The following is a 26,218-nucleotide window of genomic DNA, read 5'->3' as shown; positions in this document are numbered from 1 at the left end:
TCGATGCAGGGAGAGCTTCAACAGTGCCTGGGACTTGCGACCCAGGTGTAGGTTTAAGGGGTCCCTATCTAACGCCTTAAACGCTCACCTCCACCGTCCAACCTCCTCTCTACCTAACCAAACTTGAAATATATAAGTAATTTGGAAACTACAAGTAATATTTCGGGTGTGAAATATTTTTGTGCAAAATACTCTACTTTTAATTTGCTAAGTGTATATTATTATTTTTTCACTTAATATTCAAGTTGCGTGTAAATAATAATAGTTTAAAATACATGGTTAGTTCGGTGTCGTTTTCAACAAACAACACCTCTATTACGCCACTTTGGTTTATTTGAACTTGATTTTTGTAATTTTCTTCTCGTTTTCTCTACATTTTATGAATTTTTTTATAGAATTTTTGTAAAAAATTTAAAAATTTTTGAATGAATTTCGTTTAAGGGCGTTACGTACAGGCGGACTAAGTGAACTGTGATTACAGTCATTATCTTAGTTAATTGTACTATAAACGAAATTTACAAAAGAAAATATCAAAGAGGGAGTTTGAGGCTGTTTTAAATCTTTATTATATGAAAATTGAGGATGAAGATTGTAACGAATAAGTTTTCTAATACAACTTTTAATGTAAACGTAATTATTTTATATCCAAACACATACAAGTATCTGTATGTGATTATTTTTATTGATGATATATTTTTATAATTCTCTCGGGAAACTTCAAAAATTTTAAATAAAAATACTATATATGATATTTTCTTTGGATAGCGTTTTATGATATATTTTTTAAGACAAGAGTAGGAGATATTTTTATTACATAACGTTCTTGAGAAAAGGGAATGTTGTAAACGATAATACAAACGAAATTCTCTAAGCATTTTGGAATAGTCTCGAAAATTTTTAAACGAAAATTCGTCATCATCATCATCATCAGCCTATCGGAGCCCACTGCTGAGCCAAGGTCTCTTTCTCACATGGAGAAGGTTAGAGCATTAATCACCACGCTTGCTCAAGACGGGTTGGCGATTTCAGTCTTTTAATTTGAAACTATAGGACCGGGTTTCCTCACGATGTTTTCTTTCACCGTCCGTCAGTGGTGTCTAAATACTCTTAGAAAGTACATATGACTCGGAAAAGATCACATTGGTACTTGCCAGGTTTCGAACCCGCGCCTTCACGAGTGAGAGTCGGGCCTTTAACCTCCAGGCCAACACGAGTTAAACGAAACTAATATTATTAAAAAATAGATAAAAATATGAGGTTCTTTCAAAATTTAATATTAAAGCGAATAAACATTAGGTACAGAAGATTAGTTGTAACTCGCCAAATACGAGTTGGGTTGGCGCACTAAGGTTTCCTTAACATTATAAATAAAAATGGTACAAGTCGCGTGTGTTTAATAAAACCCTTTCTAATTTATTTTATTATATATTCTATATCATTTTGATATTCCTCATAGAAACATGATCTCTGAACATATCAATCATCACACTAGCATTGCCAAGTTCGTGGCATAGATTTTTTTAAAATGTTTACTTAACCATTATAAAAATATGCCAAAAAATGGGAAATAAAAGAAAAACGCAAAGAGAATGTCAAATTTTATTACACATTTATATTATATTCAGAAAACAAACATTAAAATCTAGATTGCGATGATAGAGTGACTAGATCGTTTACAGCCGCACCAAGTGACCCAGCCGATGACTTGGAGCGAAATATTAATTATAAGATGATAAATAACAAAGCTGTCTCAAACGAAAATGACATCAAACATAGTGAACTTTTTTAAACAACTCATTATTCTTAACCGAAATTAGTTTCAAATTGAATTTCCACCCTGTCTTATTCTGTCCCACATTTTTGCGAAACTTAGCGGCGAGCTCTAATTTCTGTTAATAACAATTTTAAATATTTTATTATATTAATATTAAAGATTATAATGAATCGTTGAAGAATCGAGATTTTGTTTCAGTAGAAGATAAGAATAAACATGTTTTATACTTGAATAGTTGTACAGGCTGTTGTGGGATTCTTGTTTTTTTTTTCATACAAGTCAGCTTAGTTATCTTCCGTCGCGAATTCCAGGGTTTCCGGTCTCCTGTAGAAAACATAACAATCACATAGCTTGTTACAATTGTCATTTAATACGAGTTTAACTTAACATATAATATTAATAACCAAATATTTGCGAGAAAAAAAAAATGTTTTTACAGCTGTGAAGCCGTAATGAAAATCTAGTTTTAGAATAGCAAGTAACATTTGGACAAACGAGGTTTGATTATTTTAAACTCTTCCTACAGACATAATCCAAAATAAACAGATTTTGATAAAGAGAAATCTATTAAAGTTAAGAAGGTATTTTAAGATTCTGTTCTGAAGGATTTACCTTTTATAATAGTTCTGGAACAAGCCTGATCGTTGGTACTGGAGGCAGTCGCAATTTGGTTCCCATTTACGCAATATTTCCTGTCTCTCCCTGTCCCTGCCACCAGCTCTATATCTGTCTCTTTCGTTCGTATTAATTATTTCGCTGATGTCGTATGTGTTGTCTCTCTCATTCGCCAGCTCTGCACGTTTCCCGTAACGACCACTCATGAAAAATCTACAAACAGGATAAAAGACTCGAGTAGCTACTTCGAGGCTAAAGATAAGTTAACCTGTCTGTCCCCAAGTTAAATTGGAGGTATCAGTTCCAATCTAGCAGTGATCCAGTCAGATGAGCAGATTTTTTGACACTCAAGATATATAACATTAATTATAATGTATTTCTCTGTATCAGAAAGTCTAAGGTTTCTTACTGCAAAAACAAAATTTTGAAACTAACTAAAATTCTTAACAAGAGAGAAAAGTATTTTTTTTATATAAAGATCAAGATAGACACACAGTTAACTTATTTAAATCATCTTAAAAATACCAAAAAAAATGACTTATAAACAAAAATGCTAACCTAAAGTTGATTTCAGATTTCAAAACATAGACAAGGAAAATTCATTTCGAATGCTACGATTTAATAGACAATAACTTTAAGATGGTTGGTTTTATTTGATTCGGTTGCCGCTATTTTAGATGACGTTAAACTTGAAGTAATGGCCACATCTTTATGTCATTTAAAATACATAGACGTGGGTGTGTCCATGGAAGTTGTAGACGAAATATTAACAAAAAAAATTAGTATGTTCTCATACAGTCCGAGTGTGTTTGAACTATTTAAAACAATACTAATAATAAAGTTAACGGTAACACACAGAAAATTATTTTTTTTTAACAATTCCATTCGAAATTTTGTTAATTTCTTTTTTTTGTAAGTCAATACAGGCGTCGCAATCTTTTCGTAGTTCGAGCGTTTGAGCTAACTTAATGTTATATCAGCAAAATGATCCCAAAACTGTTATTATTTTGTTTAAGACAATATTGACAATATACCAATAAAGAAATCACTTTATTACAATATCATACAACGGTATTAAAAATTGAGTTATACTGATATGAATGATTATAATACAAGAAACGTAGGATTTATCGTAATAGTTAAAGCGAACGAATAATATATTTTATTATAATAGCCTTACAATAATTAACATCGTAACTGTATAATAAAATTATCAGCTTTTCGTCAATGTTATAGTATTAACATATGATATTGAACGACAAATGTAAAACGCTTAGTATGTAGTGTAAAAAGCGAAACCTGTTGTAAGGATAATGAAATAGTGAAATAAATTTAATGCTGATATTTTTTTGTGCCATCACATGCAATGATTTAGAATTGAAATAATGGGAAGTCATATTTTTTTTGGGAATGTAAAACATGTGGTAGGAAATATATAGCTACATATTACCTGTCGTTTCGTGGTGCCATCATACGTTGGGGAGAACGACCGTAGCGCGAGCTCAGGAGGAAAGGTGACGGAGACACTGAGAGTGACAAGATATGATAGTATGTAAAATAAACTATTTTTGGATGAACCTGTTGGTTATATTCCTCATATATTTGATTAATATTGGCTGTTATATTAATTATAAATCCGATATATATACTTAATCGTAAACGTGGTCCTGCACGAGCAAAACTATAAAATATAATTCTTTCTAAACCTGTTCCTCATGAGTGTCTAGGACTCGTTTGGATGAAGACACATATAATTTCTTTCTTAATTCTAAGAGATTTCTTTATAATCTGCATAAATTTTTCAAATTGTGAAACGTAGGACATAAAAAAGTACCAACAGTTTGGAAACTATTGACGTGAACTAGCCTCTACGGAATGTTTAGTAAAAGTGGTTGGAATATTCGGCAACTCATTGAGGGAACTTAAATCTCGGAAAATTCGGTTTGGCAATCACGGGGAATTAGGAAAACTATATTAGGGACCATGATGTAGAACAAAGGCTTTTGATATGAGTCTTAAACGTGGCATTTGTAAATACTTCTCAACATGACAGTAGGATGGAAAGACGGTATATTATTCACTAGCTTTGAAACTACATTCCGTTGGTCAGATTATCCCTGGGTAAGCTTGCTTGTCAGCTCGTCAAATGAAAGTGGTGATGAGGTGCACTCCATGATCCCGGGGACGGTCATATTGTTAGCTCGTTATTGGCCTGCTGGGAAATATTCTACTAATCTACATGTTTCAATGGGTAGACCGTCAATTGGCTGAGATGTTCAAAGCAATCATTCCTCCAGCACGTTAGATATAATTTTAATCACCCAAAAAATGCGGAGCATAATTTCTATCTTGTACTCACTCTCGGCTCTTTTGAAGGAGTCAGCGCCGATGAGGACAGCGCAGAACAGCGTCGCGCAGAGTCCGCGCCACATGATCAAGGCTGGACTCGGAGACACACCAGTACCTGGACCAACAGGAGAAGCACAGTAGTATACTTACTTATTCTGCACGCGTGTGTGTATGTGTGTGTGCGTTGAATTGTGTGTGTGTGTGTGTGTAAGAGAGAGAGTAAATTCATCTGCTTTTTAACTGAATAACATTTATATTAGGGTAATTTTTATTAAAAAATAATTATTATTAAACGCTTTGGTATCGTATTTAATAAAATAAAAGTATCGATAAAGGTGAAAGCTTAGCAAATGTCTCCATCGTGACTACACACGAAGCGTTACACGTTTCTCATTCAATAACCAACGGTGATACTGTAAAATGAAAATATTCATGCATGAAAAACTATTAACGCTGCGTATGTAGTTTGAATAATTGACAATTATAACCGTCGTGAATAAAATCCACTTTAACAGACCCGTGTACTCTGTAGTCTTGACTCCGGCAATTAAGGTACTTATATTTTATTTAGCAAATATAATATAATTTAATTCTATAATTAATGTCAAAAGTTACACACACACATATATATATATATATATAATATAGACAAAACAAGAAAAAAATGAATTCATATATTCCGTAGCAAGTTCTGCCATTAGCATAGCGGTCAGATTATTCAACGGAATTAACTTTTAATACAAACAAAACATAATTAATACTTGCTCTGTTTTAAATAACAGATTAGGGAACTTCATGACTTCATTAGAGTTAACAGATCCCTAGTATTAAACAAGGCGTAATAATCTCAATATCATAAACACGGATAATTAATTGGATAGCTGATATTTGTTTCTTCAGGAGTAGTTAATATATGAAAGAAGTGGTGTGTGTATATATATGTATATATACATAAAAAACCGCTATATTTTGTCACTTTAAATGTTATATACTTTTGTCTAAATATAATTTTAAATGTCCGTACAAAAACTGACTATTACAAGTAATTTTAAAGAGACATAAAATCGTCCATTATAAAGGAAGGGTGTGTACAAATTTTGCTCAATAAATAAATATTTAAAGGAAACACAAAACCAATTACAGGAAAGCAATTTGGGGATGCAGATAAAAAATATATATAAATCGAACGAAGAGTTTCAAATTTAACGATTAAATTGATGTCACGATTATATTCGATTTAAAAAAATAAACTCAGTTAAAATGACATTACTATTAGTCAAGTCGTTAGACACGTGTACAAGGGTGTAACAAGTCACGACTCGTGTTAAAAGAACCAACATTATATATTTCCTAAAAAATATTTCATAGGCTAAGCTATTTTTTGGAAATCTTCAAAACTATTATAAAAAATTTTATAACAGATGGATACTTGGGAAAATACAAAAGAAAGGAAAAAATAGTATTTTCCCGTAAAGATAGTAAACGAACAGAGTAAGGGAAGCCGACATCCTGCGGACATCCGAGTTGAGCTGTCCTCTTGGACAAATTACACTTAACAGAGATTTTTCTGTCTTGAGATAAAGATGCTGTGTACACAGATGAATTTAATTACATCATCTATCTGTTGTATTATAATAAACACTTTTTAAACATTTATACTCTACGGTACATTTAGTGAAAAATTTTTTTTTTGTCTTTCTGTTCGTTCCGACCAATCTCTGGGACAGGTGGACCGATTTTGTTGGAAATTTCACTGGCAGATAGCTGAAGTGACAAGGAGTAATAAATGCTATACTTATTATACGTTTTTACATATTTTTTTATATAAATAATAATAGTAAACTTATAACCAGTATTTGTACAGCTTGTGAAAATATTATCTTTTGTTGAATTTTTGTTAGCATTGTATATATATATACATAATCAAAATGAAGTGTTTGTTTGTTTGAAAGCTCTAGATTGACCAACTACTTGAGCGATTTAAGTAACTATTTCTCTCTTAATTACATCACTCATAAAGAATCTTCGGAGTAAACACTAATGTGAACGGAATTAGAATAAAAAATGTTAGAAAAACAAGAAAAAACGAACCTTTTTGGTGTAAAGAAAACCGAAAATGATTTATCGTTGAAAACATAAAACAGTAAGTAGTAGCAACAGTAAGTAGAACGTAGAACCTTACTAAGAGTTTGTTTTATTAAACTAAACACTGAGAGTTTAACGTTCTCTATTCACAAATCTTGTCTAAGTATATGAATGAGAGATAAACTAATGTTATAAATTTCGTGCTTTCTAGTCTACGAAAGGACGCTTCATCGCTAAAAAGCGGTTGATTTTAAGAAAATAATATTATCGTTGTAATAATTTTATTTAATATACACTAGCTCTATATCTGTTAAATCAAAAAATCCATGTTTTTGATTTCAACCTAAAAAAAATATATTTAAAGTTGCCACCTACACATAAATGCCACAAAACGATGGCTCCTATGAATACGGTTTAAGCAAATTAATTGAACTTGTTTTCATAACTTTAAGGTGAAAAAGATTTGAACGCTGATGCTTTGAAAAAGAGAAGTTGAATAAAAACTACTAAACAGTTAGGACACTACCGGAACGAGAATGAATCTGATCTCTTAATTCTGCCTTAATATGGAAGTTTTACAATAATCAAATCTATATATATCTAAACGCTAAACACGCAATAAATTCTATGATGTTATAATATAACAAAAATAACAAACAAATGAATTTATTAAATAACAATTTAAATATAACATCGCAATAATCAGAACGAAGACGTAATATAGTAGAGACTTCAACGCATCGCTGAGATTAGACAAATGGATATTATTTAAAAACTACAGTAGGAAAAACGTTCATGACTACAGAGACGACGTAACTGTAACTGTTAATTGTGAACTCGTACTAAGATATCACGTATTCATTACTTAAAAAATACATTACTCCTAAACCTTATGGCCAACGAGACTTTCATTTTACAAGTGTATTATATAATGAATAACAATAAAAAATATGTCTAATAAATATGATATATATATATATACACAAACTCACCTGTGTCCAACGACGGTCAGGACTCAAATGACGTGCACTCTTCAGACCTCTACCTTATCTAGTACGCCGCCCACCGCTCACTATATATATATTTATCTCTGTATAAAAAATATACGTAATTATATACTTATATGAAAGTATTTTCTAAAGACTCCTTGTATATTTTAATGTCCTTTTTTTAAAATATATTAAATATTTTTTTATTTCATGAAGCTGTTGTTGAAAATCACATCAAGAATAAATCTGTCTCGTTCAGATACGCGCTGTGGACATCTTATCATGGCGTAGTATTGTATGTTTGAAAGACGATACTCCTGAAACAACTCCAGCCTTTATCTGGAAGACGGTAAGAAATAATACATTAAGAGGAGCTTGGACGGTGGAGGTGAGCGTTTAACGCGTGATAGATAGGGGCCTTAAACCTACACCTGGGTCGCAAGTTCAGGCACTGTTGAAGCTCCTCTCCCTGCAACGATGGACTCACCACCCGCACGGTGAAGCCATGGAAAGCTGAGAGGTTACGTCTCATTATGAGAACGATCAAAGATAATATTAAATTATTCTGCATTGCAACATATTAATTTCAATTGAATTGAATTCAATTGAAGAATTTTATACGGCTTTAATATCTTTATGGCGATGGAGCAAATGAAAGCTGTACTTACATCTTTTCTGTGAATGCGTTTATTTTTAGATATTCTAAACATTTTATCATAAATTAAAAATCAGTTGATGTAATAAATCGTTTCGTATCAATAACTATTGCTATTTCTGAGCACTTGATGAGAATTGATTAAATTTATATATTTTTTCTAACATAACTCTTAATATTAGCTCTAAATTTTGTAAATATCGTATTTATGTCATTTTATTCGTTTTCTTATTTATTTGTTTGATAATGTATATAGCGACATTTTTTGCACCCTTACCACGAGATCGCGTCGTCCACAACGTACTTACGTATTTCGTAGCGTTAAACGTTTTTCCTTCAATAACCAACTTTATTATAGTAAAAATATAATATGCCCAATGATTTACGAACGTAGAATTATTAATACTATGTTGTATATGAACAAACTCGTGATAAAAGAATCATAACATGAACACAGGTTCGCGTATTTAGATGGAGCGTTTTGAGTTATTAACTCAGAAATTTACGTTAATAGTATCGACTACAATCTGTAGCTGATATAAGCTAGTGCGTATAATCCGCATTTAGGATATATTTTCGTCAAGTTTTTCATAAAGACCTAAATCCGTCACAAATCGTAACTCTGCCACACAACTTGCTCAATGTTATAATAAGGCTATTGATAGACTAAAGTATAATAACCATTTGTCTATAATATAAATCTAATATTCACCTAAAGGTATGTAATTTTAGATATTAAAACTCACTTAATGAGATCTAAGATTTTCGCGAGTTTTATTCATTTAAATTAAAATCACTGTATGTCATGTTGATTTCCACTAACGTCGCGTAAAGTGGAAAGTTGCATATCACAGCTCATTCGTGTTTCCTCAAAACGTTGACACTGGCGAAACACTCCCCGATTCCAGTGTGAATGAAGCCATATCATGAAATAAAATATATTATAATTGTTTTAAAATGTTGTCAATTAACTTTTATTGTGCTTGACGTTTGAGAGATTCAACGCACTAATTTCTTACGTATTGTATACTAATTTTTACATTAATCTACTTAGGTAAAAAATTTATACTCTCAGTTAAGGACTGATTACATTATACAGGTACTTTAAGAAAACCTATTATCTAGTACGTTGCATATGCATTCAGAAACTGAAAAACCATATCATGCAAGCGAGCGGGCAACATTAAAATAATATATTTTATTTATCTATAAACATTACCTTTAACCTCACTTTTTAATTTCACAAGGATATTAATAATGTATTAATATCAAAATGTCTAAATTAAACCTCCTTAACATTTCACCGCTCCAACATTATGCTAAAATGTATTATTATCTGTGCCGTTTAAAATATTCCATAACACAGAGGTTGCGAAACTTTTTTAATGAATATTAATAACTTCACTTAAACATAAATAAAATAACAAACAAAATATTATAATTAGATCGGAATTATTAATAATATTTGGTAAAAAATTATACACTTCGTAATGTGAATATCTTTTTCATTTATAGATTAGAAAAAAAATTGGATAAGAGCAACAAACAATACGGAAATAAAACTGTGTGGATAGTTTAAAACCACATCAATCGTTGGTAAAAAAACCTTTCAGAATAAAATCAAAATAAAGAAATGTGATATCTGTTCAATTACAATTATAAACTAAGAAGGTTTTTACAGAATACGAAACATATCTCACTTAACAACTTGGAAATTTTTCTCGACTACTTCCCTGTAGAGTGTAGACTATTCTTGCAAACGATTCACACGTAGTCTTGTAACTAGCGGTAAGTGTATTAGTAATTAGGGCATATCCTATATATGTTTTATAATATAATAAAGGATTTTAAAGAAAATTTTCAATAATATAGAACAACATATAGGCTGCAATATGTTACTTAATCCCTGGTAGTTTGTACGAACACGTCATAACAGTTGTGTACAAAGTCCTATGTTACAGTCGGTAGATGTCGCTCTGGTCTGTCTGTCCTGTCTCATATATTAAATATAATTAATTTCTCTCCTAATAAAATATAGAAGACGACGCGGAGAATGTCGCGAACCAACACAAGTCTTATACAAAGTATAAATAAGCTGCAAGGCAATCAAAAAGTCCAAAGGAACCAACTATTTATGCGAGGAAACCTTTCAGATGTAGTTCTTTAATAATATTAAAGTATTTTAGTTCATTCATAGTCATTCTTAATGAATTTTTATCGATTGTATCTTTTCATTGCTGATAGGAATAAATTAAAGCGGTGCGCTTCAAGGGTTTTAACTCTATTGAAACATGGACACCGTTATTGACAAATACGTAGGTAGTGTTTAAAAAGTATCGCGAATTTTGTGTATATTTTAAAATTATATATTTATTCGTGAATATATATTTTTTTATTAGCTTTTTATTAGCTTCACATGTATGTTTGTATGTTTGTTTGTAACCGACTTCTTTGGGCGCGATTTTGACCCACTTTAAACGGCCAGATTTCGTTCAAACCTTGTAGATTTATCGAGGACCGATGACAATACACTAATTTGATAAAATTATTCCATTTTTCAATTTGCAAAATATGTGCTTTTTAAGATATTATCGAAATGATAATCACTCTACTCATATCTGTCAATAAAATATTTATAACTATTGACACCATGCACCCCACGCTTTTTGTAAAATAAAATATATTTTTTTTATTCACACTATTATTAATTTATATCGATTGAAATTTTTAACACTATTTTCTTAATATAAATTTATTCTCTTCAGTTTCGGGAATGAGAAAAAGTCACAGGAGGCCAGATTTGGGGAATAAGGTGACTGCGGTATCATTAGTGTGTTGTTATCAAAAATTTAACTTTGTAACTATCATCGTTTATGAGATACATCCTTGTGACAGACGGACTAAGAAGTCTAAGCAATATGGTCCCATTTTATACTTTAGGAGTGGACAAAATGCACACTTTTCTGAGCACGTTTCAAATAACTGTCAGTGGTTTGTCAATTATCTGTCAGTTGTCATATATGTACAGTAAGGTTATATTAGTTAGTGTACAGTAAACTCTGTTGATCGGGTTGGGATGCTCCAATAGACTGTGTCACACCCCATCAGCCATCATCCCTGATCAATATCCACTCGTGATTATCAATATTTCTATTCTGCATTTTGCGGTCGAATATTAATTTTGGCATTTCGAATTTATTCGAAGTCTTAATAGTAACACAAACAACAATATTTTCTAAGATCTTACTTACGTTATGCATTAAAAATGAATAAGGTTGCATTAAATATTTAGAAAATTAGTTAAATTTATGTTTTTGGTCTTAGCCTCAGTTTTTTACTCATTTATATACTAGAAGTTGCCTGCGGAATTTCCCGCTCTGTAAACTCCCGTTGAGATACATGCTATCCCTCTTCATCAGGTCCTGACTTGGTGATAGAGAAAGTACCTCATGAGTTTCTTGGGGTTCTTTAGACGTTTTTTTCGAATAAAAATCTTTTTAAAATCGACTTGTGCTGAAGGAGGAATCAATCCAACAAAGTTAAATTAAAGACTTCCTCCTTTTTGAAGTCGGTTAAAAAATAGCCTAAGTTAGTCCGTATTACATGAACTAGCTACGAAAACAATTCCTGTGAGAATCAGTCCAGCAATCGTAGAGATTAGCCGGAACAAACCGACAGAGATATTAATAAATGCATCTTCGATGTATATACCATATCACGAATCGTACATTCATATGCGTATAGTCAAAATCTCACCATACGAAACTAAAAAAAAATCATTTCAATTTAATTTATCAATGAGATAATTTTTATAAATATTATAAATTGTAAGAGTTTTCAGTTGCTGCTGAAGATACTATTCAATAAAAACGTTACTAAGTAGCTGTCCGAAAATAGCCTGCCTCCAGGAGCACTGTTCTTGGTTTTACGATCGATTTTTTGAACCTCTTCAACCAGGAACTGTCACTGAACATCGATAACGGATTTTTAATAAATTGAATGATCTTGATATCAACGAATTGGTGTTAAAAAATCAATGACTGCTTTGACATTTTGTGGTCTTTTCTCGTTTCAAATCTGCGCTATAGATAATGGTGTTTAAATTTATTTCCACAACGTTATTTAAAGACAAAAGATCATATCAACACGCCAACCAGAAAAGTTCTGAACATACTTTCTAGAAAATTTTAATATTTTTTATCCCTTTATGGAAACTTCTGAATCAAAATTGTAAAGCGTTAAAATGAAACTAGTATCTTTCGGATGAACTACGCGTGATTTATTTTTGTAAAAAACTACATACTCCCGACGTTTCGGTTACTTTACAGCAACCGTGATCACGGGCAGACGGGATGTCTCACATCCGTAGTTCATCCGAAAAATACTAGTTTCATTTAAATGAATACTCGCGAAAATCTTAGATATCATTTGTAAAGCGTTATTTCGGTTATATTGTTTGATTCGTATTTAGTATGCCGGTTTTATTGATTATTTAATAATTTAAAAAATGTTGCCATTATTTAGTTAAGAACTGTTCCAGAACTCCATGTTTGACTCACAATCGGCCTTTTCTCTCATAACAACATAGTTTATAATTATTAAAATCCCTGTATTTTTGTTTATTTTGTGTCATGCTTGATTTTCTTTTTTTGGACATAATCCTTCCGAAGGAGCTGCCAAGGGTGTTATTCCCTTATTTTTTGCTCCAAGAAAGTTATTCCTGTCTGATTTAATTTCCACTATCTATACCTAGGACACCTTTTCTTTAAGATATAATATTATTTAAAAAGATGTAGGTGTATCCCCTCTAGCCAGCATTTCAGTTGACAACTCATGTCATTCTCAGTGTTTACACGGCAAATTTTGTTGTCTAGAAATAGCAAATAGTAGATATTTAAAATTTTATTTCGTATCTTAGTTGTTCGATTTCATTTCATGGCTTAACATATAATATTAGATGAATTTTTATTGAAGAATCTGTACTGAGATTAATCATTAATATTTTTAAATCAGTTGGGTTATATCTACATATATTTGTATATTTATTTGGATATATTGAATACAAACCCGGGATTGTGATGTATTGATATACTTTTGAAAACAGTTGTGATTTTTGTAAGAAAATCCTGAAAAATGCGTAGTTAGGAATAGAATTGGTCTTTCCCGGTATTTTCTGCCGTCAGCCACAAGTGTTGCAAGGATTTTATATTAAGAATTTAGTATACTGCAATAGCTCGTATAAAAACATCTAAAATGTAGAATATAATTAAACATCGAGTTTAAAAAAAAATTACGTTCCTTTCTACAACAAAACATAATTATAATTATAAATAAACATTGACAAAAGGCTAGAATTCAGTGCAGTATTTGAGTTTTTTTTTTAACAGCATCTTGAATGTCATAGTTCTAAATGTCATTATTATTATTGACGCTCCAATGTTCAACATTCATTTTTTAAACAATATTTATTTCCATCGCTTAATAAAATAACAACTCCTGTATGAAAATTGTTTGACACTTGTTGAACAAATGTTAGACTTTTTAACTTAGGGATGTTAGAAGATAATTAAAAATATTATTATTTAACAATTTTTAAACCATGTTCTTTTTACTAGGTATCGATCATTTTTAACAAATGCTTGCAATTCTATTTAATTGAACAATAAAAATGGCAGTATATGATTTTCGGAATTTCTCGTCAAGCAAGTTTGTTGATGATTTCGGAAGAGAATTTAAGAAACATGAAGTGCTTTGGCAATCATACTTCCTTATGGACCCGAATCAAATACAGGTGAAGTATATATTTGTCTATTCATAGATTTATAAATAATCATAGAGTTAAAAACATAAGTATTATTTTCTGTGTAAAAAACAAAATTACAATGCTTAAAGTAAGCGATGAAGGAAGAAACAACTTTGAGCTTAACACCAATATTCTAATTTTTAATTAAAATTATTATCGAAGTTATTATATTTAACAACAAAACATTTTCAAACAACAAACAAGAAAAAATGCATTTTATCTTATCATTACAGTTTGCAAAGAACAAAGCATACAAATGTATTGCATACAAACTCGACTTGACGGTGGACAGGGTCATCGAACTGTTAAAGGATTTCCCAAATGTTTGCTTCGACATGTTGAAACAGACATTCACAAAAAAATATAACACGGTACGGTGATGTATGAAGATAATAAACTATTAGAGAAAGAAATTTCTGTCGGTGAATGACAAATAACACGACTCACTGACAGACGTTTCCATCTCGTCCGTCCATGATCAGGGTCTCTGTAAAATAACTTAAACTTTCAGATTATTTAAAACAGTAATAAATCTGTATAATCTTATATTTAAGTTGCTGGACCATGTAAGAGCATTTTTAATGTAACCAATATGTCATCTTATCCGTCCTAAGCTGACCGCTCACATCTAACCATATTCTTGATCCAAAATAAAGTTCTAAGAACAGCTTTTAAGGATAATTCTTTGTATTACATGACAAAGTTTTTTCTGTTCTCAAAAACATTGAAAATTAAGCTTACTGTACACAGAAACTTTGATTTGAGAAAATTTATAACAACGCATTAACTAAGCTGTGCTCGATCAATTTGCTTCGATGGCATAATGATTATATGCTTAGTAAATGTATTCACGTATATTCTTCACAGTCAGGTTCCAGTGTGTCGGACGGCCCGAGACAGCAATTGCCAAAATGGCTGCTGTACCTGATGATGAAGTCTGATATGTTTGAGAAGTTAAAACAGGTAACATATATATATACCACACTATAACCTACTTCGTAAGTACCATAATTCATTAAGAACAACACTAACCGTACCACTAGTTTGTATTTTCAAACTACATACCTACAGTTTCAAGTTTTTCATAAACAATTAGTCTTACCATATAGGTCTGTACAAGATATTCTGCATATCCTTTATTATTTTGTTTGGGTTGAGCCCCTAATGTAATATATAACAGGTTGGTATTAGGTTAGAACGAGTAAGATTTCCACTTATCTGTACCTGGGAATTGGCCGTGAATTAATGATTACTGTAGAACTATCATATGTTTTGTCTATCACAAAATAAGTACTGTGTTACGGCCGTACGATCCTAGGCTATAATGTTTCTGAATAATATCAATTTACCTCTACATAACATATCCTTTTTGTCGAACCGATATTATAAATGGAGGGTAGATACATGTTCTATAAAAAATATATTCTAACATTACGAAAAACTTCAAAATATACCCAATCTCGAGCTGATCACTCGAAAATTATGCCACAGAATAAAAAAAAACATTGACATAAGCAGGTTTCGTATCTGGGACATCCTGTGTAGTGTATCAGTCGCTTAGCTGTATGAGCTATCGTGTCAAGGGAACCAAAATGACTCGACCGATTATATATTTACGTTTAAAAGTTATCTAGGTCTGAATTGAATCGTTCTAGTCATTGTTTCTATATTGATCTATTAGCATTTCAGCCATTATCGTATTTATATAAATTTTCAGAATGAACAACTCAATACAGTCACTACGTCCAACGAGCCGGATGTTCTCATACAGGAACTGCTGACCAGCGTGGAGCTCTCGCTGGAAGGTAGCTACGGCAAGAAGATCCAAAGACTCAAAGGCCCATGTGCTGTTAAATACTTTGCAAAAAAATATGGCGTCAGAGTCGCTGACGTGTTATCAGTATGGTGAGTTGGGGGAGGAGGGGTTGGACAACTCAATGTTTATAGTTGATTGTTTGGCTTAAATCGATATTTTTTCCAGAACTTGTGTAATTATTACAAATGACTGGTCTTAGGGTGTTCTAGACTGTTCCGTAAACGGCAGTAATGCTGTTAATTGTATAAAATTACGTTGCAAACGTTAAATTTAAATACAACTCAGTTGCGGGTTAGATCTTAGCTCGTAACAGCGAGTTTTCGCTCTCTACCTTCCATTTTAATATTTCTTCCCGCTGCAATACCGTCGGTGATTTTTGTATTTTTTTTTTTTGCTCGAAGGCAGGGAATCTACAACTTGTGCTTATTAAAACTGAAAGCGCTGTTAAATTTGAGCAGTCGTCTTCATGATGTGCCGGGAACCCTTAGGCTGAATCACCAAGAGTGGAAGGTCACTGACCTCATTCTGCTATACAAACATGATTTAAAACTCATCAACTTGGTGAGTCTCGTGTAATTTAAGCAACTTTTGTATAGATCGTATAGAAAATATTTGATATGAATATTCGTATTTTGTCTACAGTCCAACTTTTCGACCGGACGCAAACACAGCTCGCTCATCCTTCTTTACAAACTAATGGTCGCCGCGAGAAGTTATTATCAGCAAGAAATACACGTTGATAACAGAGATGACGCCAGAGATGAAAACAATGAAAGAGATGAATGTGATGATGAGGCAGACAAAGATACTGCGGCCGTGTTAAAAGATTTGAACAGAAATAACGCTGGCAAGTCTAGTCCAGAGGCTATGGACGAGGGGGAAAATAATGAAATCACACAAAGAACAGAGCAAGCGAATGCTGCTGTCGCGGAAAACGAAAAAGACGAACTGGAATCAAACAGTTGCAAGGATGTTCCAGCGCTCGTGCTGAAGGTGGAGGGCATTGACGAGAACAACTGGTACGGGCGGGCTGTGGAGCAAAAGGTCGTCTGGGCGCTGGTTTACACCGGGTTCATTAATCGGTACGTATCTCGGCGCAGGAACCGTCCTAAGACACGGAGTCAAAAGCAAGTTTTAATATCACTGACTTATGCCCGGACATTGCGTCGTGTGGAAGGACATTAATGATTTTCACTTAAATAATACACATGGTAATGTACTGACAGCCATAACTATAGCCTTGGTCACGAGTTAAATACCACACTACACTGTTTTCCTTAAGGACACTGAACTTTGTCCACGCTGGAGAGTCCCATCAAAATCTGTTCAGTAAAAAAAATAGTAAGATGTTGCTAAAATTAAAAAAAAATATATCAACCAGTGTAATTTGATCCTTCCAGTGGTCGTTCCGCTTCCATCATATATCTCCAGCGTCGCTGGTTGGAACTCGTTCATCTAGCTCGTAACACAATCCTCAATGTATGGAATTCGGAGGACAAAGATGTGAAGGTTCACCCGCTTCTGCCGTTACTCGTCAACAGGTGAATCCTAAACTCACAGCTGGTTCCTATTGAATATTTTCCAGTTCTTTCCAACATGATAACGTTTGCTTATATCCCCTTTAGGTTCCCGGAGATAATAACAGACTATTTGCCGCCATGGCGTCAGATAGTGAGGGAGAGGCTGTACGTGATGGAGTCTGATATAGAAGATCTTCTCATTGAATGTGTAAATTGATTATCTTGAGTAACCTATATTAAATTAGTTGTTTAGACCATTCATTTTTAGTCCTGTAACCTTGAAATTTCTTTATAGTGATAACAATACTAATATTATTTTTTTTATACCCAGCTCCAAAACGAAAAACTCAATTTGGACATCAACGAGGATTTAAGTAAGTCACAGGAATTCTTGTTAAGTTTTTTATATGATAATAAATGTATAGAATAATGTTACGTTTAAGGTGACTCGGATTTCATAAAGGAGTTCTACGAGAACGAATTGAGTTGTTTGAATACAAACGACAAGATGTATAACGAGAACTTAGAAGTGACGGATATATTAGAGAAGATTGATCCGAGCAAAGCGAAGGTCACTATTAAGTTCGAGGATTCGGATGACGGTGACATGTGTGGTGACAGCGTTTATGGAGAAGTGAATTTCGATTGCTCCGGAGAAGACTCTCAGTACGTGAACCAGTATGACGACATGAGCTTGGATCTGATCGACAATATTGATAGGGATATCAAGGAGGAATATGATCTGCTGGATAACACGGATTCCATGGGAACCAGCGTCACGGGGGACGCGGTCAGAGCTTATAATGAAAATAATAGCACTGATGATGTGTTTATAAAAAGTGAGGATCAGATAAAAAGCGAAGCTGAAGATAACATATGGCAGGAAGCGGAAATAAGTCCGGAGGAAGTGAAACGAGAAGGTAGTCCTGATATAGGTGAGCTGATCATATTATATGTATAAAGTATTAAGTTATTCTACGTATAGTAGAATAATCTATGTTCATGTATACTTGCCATTTTGTTCCAGACGAGAAATTAATCAAGGAATCCCATGTCGTATTGACGCCCGTCGACAATTTCAACGAGTGGAAGAAGTATTCCAGAGATGGCACAATAAGTTGTAGAAGATTCAGCATCAAGAACTTTTCTAAACTAATCGTTATCGATTCTAAGCAGTTGCGGAAATGCAGACGCTACGTCAACAAAGATAATACAAATGAAATCGATAGATATTTTAACTGTCGCATAAAATATGAAAACGTAGATAATGCTGAAGACGTCAGGTCGGAAACGATCGCTGGAGAAAAAGTCAAAGAGTTAAATGCGATGCCATACATAGCTAGGAAAAATCGGATTGAGTTGACAAAGAAACTTAAGTTGTCAAGGACATATTACACGTCCGGTTTCTGGTGTAACGAGAGGAATATTGAACGTTTGAGGCAATGTAGGCCGATGCACGTAAAACTATGTCCATCGAGAATACCAAAGAAAGTCGAGTTGTCCGATATAAACGAGGTAAGGAAGATCAACAGTATGCTGCAGACGGCTCGCGTGTCGCCCACACCAGCGGCGGTCGATAACGTGAGTTGTGTAGTTTAAGTAACTGGCACAGCTTTCCGCAGATATATCAGTTTCCGTAGCTTTTATTATCAATACACTGCTTATCACATGAAAACGTATCGTTGATCTTAGTGAAGATTTTCATCAAATTCCTATATGCTATGAAATTTGTTTTTAAATATGAAAGTCTTGGTTATTCTGATTAAATTTGTATTTGTTTTATTGTTTGAATACCGTGATCTATCATATGTAACTTCTGTGTCTGAAGCGCACAAAGAAGATATAACGATGACAGAAAAAAATAATCAAATCGAGTCTCTCATTCTTTCTCTATAAATTTATTTAAGTTAATATGATAATGAAAAACATCTTATTTTCCTTTGAATTTAAAATAAACAAAGATTAAAATATAAGTATATATTAATATGTTTATTTCAGCATCAGACATGTGACGTCACAATGAGTGAAGTGAACTCGACCAGTCATCATGTTTACGAACACGCTAACGTCCACGGTGACGGACAAACGGCAACTAACAGTCCGACCAGTATAGTTGACAGGAGTCTATCAGAATTACAAAAACTATTGAAAGAATTACCAGAACCGAGTACGAGAACAGCGGAGAGTAAAATAACCACGAAACCGAGAAGTGACACCACCGGCAGCAGTTTCATGGATTCCGTCATAGAGAGTATAAGATCAGAAAACAATGGCATGTTCTCGATGCCGTCCCAGCATCCCGCCGCAGACACGCCGACGTCAAACCCCACCGACAGCTCTAACTCCAACGACGACGCAACGAAATCAAATAAAACTCCCGTCAATACTAAATCTGTAATCCAATGTTTGGAAGAAACATTAAGAGACGAAGCCAACGCCAAGCTGCGAGACAGTATACTGGCTCTGGCCAAGAAGAAGATGATGCCGAAGGCTGATGACGTGAAGGTGCTGGTGAAAGATCTGGCGGCCAAATGCGAAACCTTGAAATACAAGGACGATGGAGATCTGCTCCCCAAGCTGTGGAAAATACACGAATATAGAGTGGCGAGGCACAAGAAGGAACTCACGAGGAACATCATAGTGCTGACGAAGTATCTGCCTCAGGTGAGTCATACGTTTTGTGATGTCCCTCACTACAATTATTTGACCAAAAAAGGCTAATTTTCATAAAACATTCATGTTATTCACGAAAAAAGGTCGTAAGTTCCATAAAAAAACGTTCTCTTAATATTAAAGCGCAATCGATTGTATGAAATGATGACTGTATTGTTATTCTGTGTATAATATATATATATATATTTTGCTTAAATCATAAGTATTCATGTATTGCTGTAGAAATTTATTTTTTATTACATACATTTTTACGGAAGTTAAAGTCAAATGAGTTTTATTAGTGGGAAGTTCGTGTCTCTCAGACTGAATATATTATTTTGTTAATTATTAAAGAATTGACTTACATTAAAAATTTTATACCATTTTGTGAAACTTACAGTTTAAAGCATTCCTAAAAAAACGTAGAAAGAGAATCAGAAACAGGAAAATTATAAAGAAAACAGACAAACTTACTGATAAGAGTCATAATAATACTGATAAGAGTCATAATAATACTGATAAGAGTCATAATAACGAGAAAAGTGAAGCGAGCGCTGTTCCTAAAGATGACGATGATGATGATAGCGAACCGAACTTGGTGATCGATGAGAGTGTCAAAGAAACCAAAGATGATGAGAAGGAAGAGTGTCGGAAAGACAACAACAAGAACGTAAGAGATAACACAAAGACGCGAGCGGACGGGAAACACAAAAATAACCGAAAGAAGAAGCGAATAGAGAAACCGAACGATGAAGAGAAACCTCTCCACGACGAATACCAAGAGTGGCAGAGACAGAAGACGATGAACCTGAAGTACTTTACCTTACCGAACAACAGCCAAACGACAGACAAGCCGTCTAAAGATAGCGGCGATAAAGATAAGAAGAAAAGCAAAACTGCGGGTAGTTTGAAAAACAAAACCATCGGCACGAACACAGACAACGTCGCTCAAACGGAGTCTGTCGTGCTGATCAGTGACAGTGACAGTGACGTGCAAATAGTGGATAGTGACGGCACCAACCCGCCGACGAACAAACAGGGTATAAATCAGCCTATTAACTTGGATTTGGACAGGATATCCAAAGATTCAAAACAATTTGTGTATCCCGCGATGAATCTTCACCCACCACCTATATACATCGTGTACAACAACCTTATAGCAAATAATGGTACTCCAACACCAGCCAGTTACAGTCAGGTGGTTGTTCAAGTGCATCCTTTGGCGATCCCGCCGCCAGCGCAGGATCTGATGAAGAAGCCAGCGAACATACCAGTCGCGAGTGTTGAAGATCTCACGAAAGATAAGCCACGTAGAGAGTCGGGTGTCTCAGGTTAGTAGACAACTACTTATACATTAATTATCATAAGTAAATAGCATTTTCTACCAACTTTATCGTAGCTAAGACAAGGGTTTGATGAACGTCAGGAGAGGTCAAGGAAATTAGTCCGCCATCTTGAATAACTATATGACATGTACTGATATATATTTGACGCTTCAGATATTTTCATTTTATCACAAAACTTCTACTAATCTTAATAAGTCCCACAAACTACCCTCGATCGTTATGAGAATGTGTTTCTTAACATCACCCCGCGTGTAGAGACGGCGCTGAACACCGAACCCTCCGACGCGCCGTCGCCACATGTTGACAAGCTGTCCTGGATATGTAAGTAACACTACTTTTTATATTATTTTAAAGCGTTTTAAGTTCTAGAATGTTTTCTTTTATAAGGAGCGTGGTAAGCATTCAGCGACACGAACTGGTCCAATTCCGTCTTACTTTTGAAGTTTATCAATATCGGTTGAAGACAACACTAGTATTATATATATTTGCTATATATTGATAAGTCCTTAATATGTTTGCTTAAAATAACAAGAACTAGTATCCTGATGTTAGTATAATTTTAAGCTCCTCCAAGCTCCACGATAAACCTTAAAGAGTACACCGCTAACTACAACATTCTGTCGGCGCCTCTCATCAAAGTGGATCAAATGAAGAAACTTCTGTGTTTACTGAACAAGTACATATTGTTGACGGACGTAAACCTTCCGTGCGACCAGCCCACATTCAGGACGATCGGCTCCAAAAATACTAAATGCTTGACGGAGGTCCTCATGGGCAGCTCCGGGGACGTACTGTTGCTGGGCAAGAAAGGTTCCAAGGATTATAGGGTCTGCAAGTGTGAGGATAGTTCGGAAAATAAGTGTGATCTGTGTATTGTGGCTCACGCGGCCGACGGGACCCGGTTGAATCTTATCAAGATTAGAAGGAACACCTTCAAGAGGATAGCGGACTACCCTCTGAAGTACGTCCGCCTGAGTGCCGAAGAAGTCAGAAGAACCACCAGAGCTATTCTGGAGTTGATTCCCGACATCATCTTCATGAACCTCATGTTCTATAAGAGGCTGGCCTCGTCTCCGCTACTATACAGCAGGGTGAGAACCAAATCATAATCGTAACTCTTGTGAGCGCGCGTTTGTCGCTATTTAACATGAAATGCACTAAACAGATTGAGATGTATTTTTCCAATAACGTAGTTAAGATATGAGAGTATCGTATAGAAAATATTTTAGTTTAGAACACCTTAAGTTGTATTGTGAACGTAGTGCCCGACACGGGCGGTAGATGTCGCTCCAGGTGGATGTGAGGTTTGTTAGATATTAGTCGTTTCCCTCTTCACACTGTTTAAAACACACAGCAGACGACGCCGCGAGTACAAACTAGTCGTTAACAATGAATTATTTTTATTCTTCAGACCAAGCAACGTAACTAAACTTGATCATTTCATTATTATTTTTTTGGTGATATTGTTTTTATTGTTTATCTCAGCTTCTATCCGCCATACCGGACGAGGAGTGCTTCCGCCAGCTGATCTCCAAGGACGTGGAGCTGTACTGGCTGGACATGAGCCAGCCGCTGACTCAGTACCGCCCTCTGTACTACTCCAAAACCAACGGAACCTTCTCCACGACACATCCGGATCCGGAACTGGATAAAGTGCTATCTTGGATTGTAAATAAAAAGTCATAGCTATTAAGCGATGGATACATCGCGTGTGTTGATATCGATCGAAGGCTGTTTTAATTATTTTATTAGTAAGGTAGCTCGTGTGACCACTCTCTCTCTCTCTCTCTCCCTCTCCCGCGTAACATAGCTTCGTCTCGTTTCTTCATATTTAAGTTTTGTACGACAGTATTATAGTTACCTTCACGCTCAATTCCTTATACGTATACGTGGAGTCTCCGACAACTAAACATATTTTTATGTTAAAGAGGGATTTTGAAATAAAAAAATAATAGTTAATATTTTAAAATTTTTCTCGATGACATTATGGTTATATTTTAAAATGAATTTCAATTGCATTAGAATGTTCTTCGTTCAACCAACTCCCTCCACTTGCGAATGTCTGTGAGACCTCGGTCCCTGTGTAGTTGTCTGTGTTAACCAGACTGAGTCTAGACTGAGTGAACCACCCTGTATATCACCACTTGCGTTCTACCCGCGCGTGCTCACTATTCATGATGTATGTCTCGTGTTAATATTGTCGCTGTTCATGTCATAGTATATAATAAAGGTACATTTGTATGATCTGTGGCTTTTTTTTTCTCGGCGTCTGATTAAAAATGAAACAATCGTCTGTCAATAAATAATACAAGTTTATTGAACTAGTTGTACAGAGAGCGGCGACTCCCATCCTTTACATTTAGTCTAAGTGTCTTAATACAAGTTACAGAGCAGTCGAACAGTCTCCTGGTGGGAACGAAACACCGATCGTGTGCCCGTGACGGTTCGGACACTTCGACACACCGACTGATACATCTGATGTGAATGAGCGAAGACAGAGATAACACCTTACCAGGAGATCGCATCGCCGAATAAACAGAGACAGTTCCCCAAACGTAAAGAACGTCGGTACACGAGACTCGTGGTAAGAGGAGACGAAGATACGTATAAAACTAGTGTCGATGTCAAAGTGTCCTCGACCAGCACGGCGTTGGTTTGGGAATAAAATATAAAATTATAAAAAACCGTACGATATACAATAAAACTGTTACAATCTCTATACAGTTAACATTGTCGTATTAGAAGCGCTACCGAGGACATATAAAACCAGTGACGTAAAAAAAAATATTTTCAAAATATAAAATAAAAAATCAAATACAAAATCAGTCTAAAGTTCCCTTAACAACTAATAAGTCGCTCTGCGCCATCCCCGCGCCCCAGTAGATGGCGCCTCACGAAATGCGAATCACTCAAAACTAAACTAAAGATACGGCCCTCTGTGACGTCGCAGGACGTACAGTCGGCCGCCCAGCTCTCGATATGGCACTGATACAATACGATACGGTTCCACGTAACATCAAACGAAATACTTTAAAAACTTTTGGTGCACTCTGTATATTACATATTAGAAAAATATTTGAGATATTTACAAAATCGCTTCACGTCAGTTCAGACGCGGAGATAAAGCGTCGAAATGTAATTAATAACAATATCAAAATGTATTCGATAATAAACCTTAAGGCTATAGAGTTAGGGTACAAAATATTTACAATCGTTCCGGATGTTCTTCGTGTATCCCGGCTTTGAAAAGCAAAACTTTATTAGAACATCCGAGTGACCTTATATTAATTATCGGTCGTTCAAAATACGACCTTACGCCATCATAATAGAGTCCAAAACAGTTCGCGCAGTTCCGACGAGAGGACGAACGGTATTGTATGTATTTTCCTTTGAGAAACTTTCAGATTCGTTTAGAAGTTTCGTTGTGACTATTGTATGGTAAAAAGTTTGCTCTGTTTTGATTCATCCCCCGCGTTCAGCAGATATCTTGTAAAAATTGGTAACGAAGTGTCAGTTCTTTCACCCGACAGCGCCCTCTACCTGACTAGTATTACACGAACACGTATTTTATAAATAAATACAAAATTGTAGATTTGTATGAAGTCGAGTTAAATTGCGAACAAAATAATAAAATCGCATAGGCCATGGACTTAGACCAGCGGAGAGCGAAAAACATTTAGCCCTACATAAAGAAACGTCTTACAGGCCGACATTAAATGGAATCTCTAGAAAAAGTGGGTCGAGTCCAACATAGAGTGAACTCTGTTGGGAATAAAACAATGACCAGCCAATATAAATGGAATCCCACTAATAAATATCATCGGGTCAATAAGTGGATCGAGTAGGGTTTCTTGTTTCATTGGCTGATTCGATTGTTTTCCTAGTGTGGCCAGTATAACATGATCTCCACATCAGTAGCGGTCATTCAGTACGGTAATTTATTTTCCTCTGAAGTATTCCGGAGTATCTAAGTCAATACACTATCTTACTGACTCGATTTGTCATCAATAATAAAATTCTTCCAATATAACTTGGTCTCAATTATAAGAGTCCCGACAGCGCGTCGGGGGTCCGCTAGCAGTGGAACTGGTTCTGCGTGATCGCCGACAGGTCCTTCATGAGCCCTTCCAGGTTTTGCATCTCGCGGTGGAGACGCTCGCTGGACCTGGACGGAGTGAGAGGCTCCAGCTCATCAGAGCTGTGAGACACTCCACCACCTGGGACAGACGATAACTATTAATACAAGAGTTGGGTACTGCATGAAGATAAGATTTTAACCGAATCAATAAAATTAAACGTCGATGAGACGCTTTTAGTTATAGAGTAACTGTAACGGAGACAAGTGTGTGTGTGTGTGTACTCACCGAGCTGCAGTCTGTTGAGAGCATGCGCGTGTGTGTGCGCGAGCGAGTGCGTGTGTGTGTGTGCGGGGGACGACGACGCACTCGCCTTGTACGGGGAGGACGCGCGCGCACTGCCTGGAGAGGTTAAGGAGATAATGAGATTTAACTGAGGTCCACACAAGAGTTCTTTGTATAACTGGTCTCGTAATAAGTTGAACCAAATATTAAAATAACAAACCCACAGGCTCTCGCTTCATTCTGATAAATATAT

The 26,218-nt window shown here is 34.8% G+C and overlaps 3 protein-coding genes across 7 annotated transcripts in view; 1 reads left to right on the top strand and 2 right to left on the bottom strand.

Annotated features, from left to right (window-relative positions):
- Window positions 1-1,766: 1,766 nt before the first annotated feature.
- On the bottom strand, window positions 1,767-7,868 carry LOC116776267 (uncharacterized). 2 transcript variants are annotated; one of them, XR_009753281.1, is made up of 6 exons: window positions 7,816-7,868; window positions 4,749-4,853; window positions 3,840-3,915; window positions 2,387-2,602; window positions 2,002-2,098; window positions 1,767-1,889 (listed from the first exon to the last, which is right to left on the bottom strand). XR_009753281.1 is itself a non-coding variant. In XM_061525347.1 (5 exons), exons 2-5 carry the CDS (start codon window positions 4,819-4,821, stop codon window positions 2,059-2,061), a joined length of 405 nt encoding a protein of 134 aa, XP_061381331.1. In that variant the 5' UTR covers window positions 4,822-4,853; window positions 7,816-7,868; the 3' UTR covers window positions 1,767-2,058. The 2 variants fall into 2 exon arrangements, 1 of the variants encoding a protein (XP_061381331.1); XM_061525347.1 differs by having other exon boundaries at window positions 1,767-2,098.
- A 6,033-nt stretch (window positions 7,869-13,901) lies between these two features.
- LOC116776101 (uncharacterized) lies at window positions 13,902-23,848 on the top strand. Of its 2 annotated transcripts, none has more exons than XM_061525217.1 (16): window positions 13,902-14,258; window positions 14,504-14,641; window positions 15,138-15,233; window positions 15,988-16,175; window positions 16,488-16,647; window positions 16,729-17,168; window positions 17,487-17,627; window positions 17,712-17,814; window positions 17,938-17,980; window positions 18,050-18,541; window positions 18,634-19,121; window positions 19,605-20,270; window positions 20,659-21,589; window positions 21,860-21,925; window positions 22,169-22,695; window positions 23,090-23,848. In XM_061525217.1, the coding sequence occupies exons 1-16, from the start codon at window positions 14,136-14,138 to the stop codon at window positions 23,288-23,290; spliced, it is 4,803 nt and encodes a 1,600-aa protein (XP_061381201.1). In that variant the 5' UTR covers window positions 13,902-14,135; the 3' UTR covers window positions 23,291-23,848. The 2 variants fall into 2 exon arrangements, with proteins under 2 accessions (XP_061381201.1, XP_061381200.1); XM_061525216.1 differs by having other exon boundaries at window positions 18,634-19,187.
- Window positions 23,849-23,897: 49 nt separating this feature from the next.
- LOC116776179 (neogenin) overlaps window positions 23,898-26,218 on the bottom strand; it is a 69,688-nt gene continuing 67,367 nt past the window's right edge. For all 3 annotated transcript variants that reach the window (XM_061525218.1, XM_061525219.1, XM_061525221.1), the window contains exons 30-31: window positions 25,969-26,082; window positions 23,898-25,821 (exon numbers count right to left, since the gene is read on the bottom strand). In XM_061525218.1, coding sequence (XP_061381202.1) covers window positions 25,679-25,821; window positions 25,969-26,082 — 257 coding nt within the window. In that variant the 3' untranslated portion in view covers window positions 23,898-25,678. The remainder of the gene's footprint in view (window positions 25,822-25,968; window positions 26,083-26,218) is intronic.

The sequence above is a fragment of the Danaus plexippus genome, chromosome 28 (genome assembly GCF_018135715.1).
Source record: "Danaus plexippus chromosome 28, MEX_DaPlex, whole genome shotgun sequence".
NCBI classification, from domain to species: domain Eukaryota; kingdom Metazoa; phylum Arthropoda; class Insecta; order Lepidoptera; family Nymphalidae; genus Danaus; species Danaus plexippus.
Note: the sequence above shows the minus strand (reverse complement) of the source record. Positions and strands in the feature narration are given on the sequence as shown.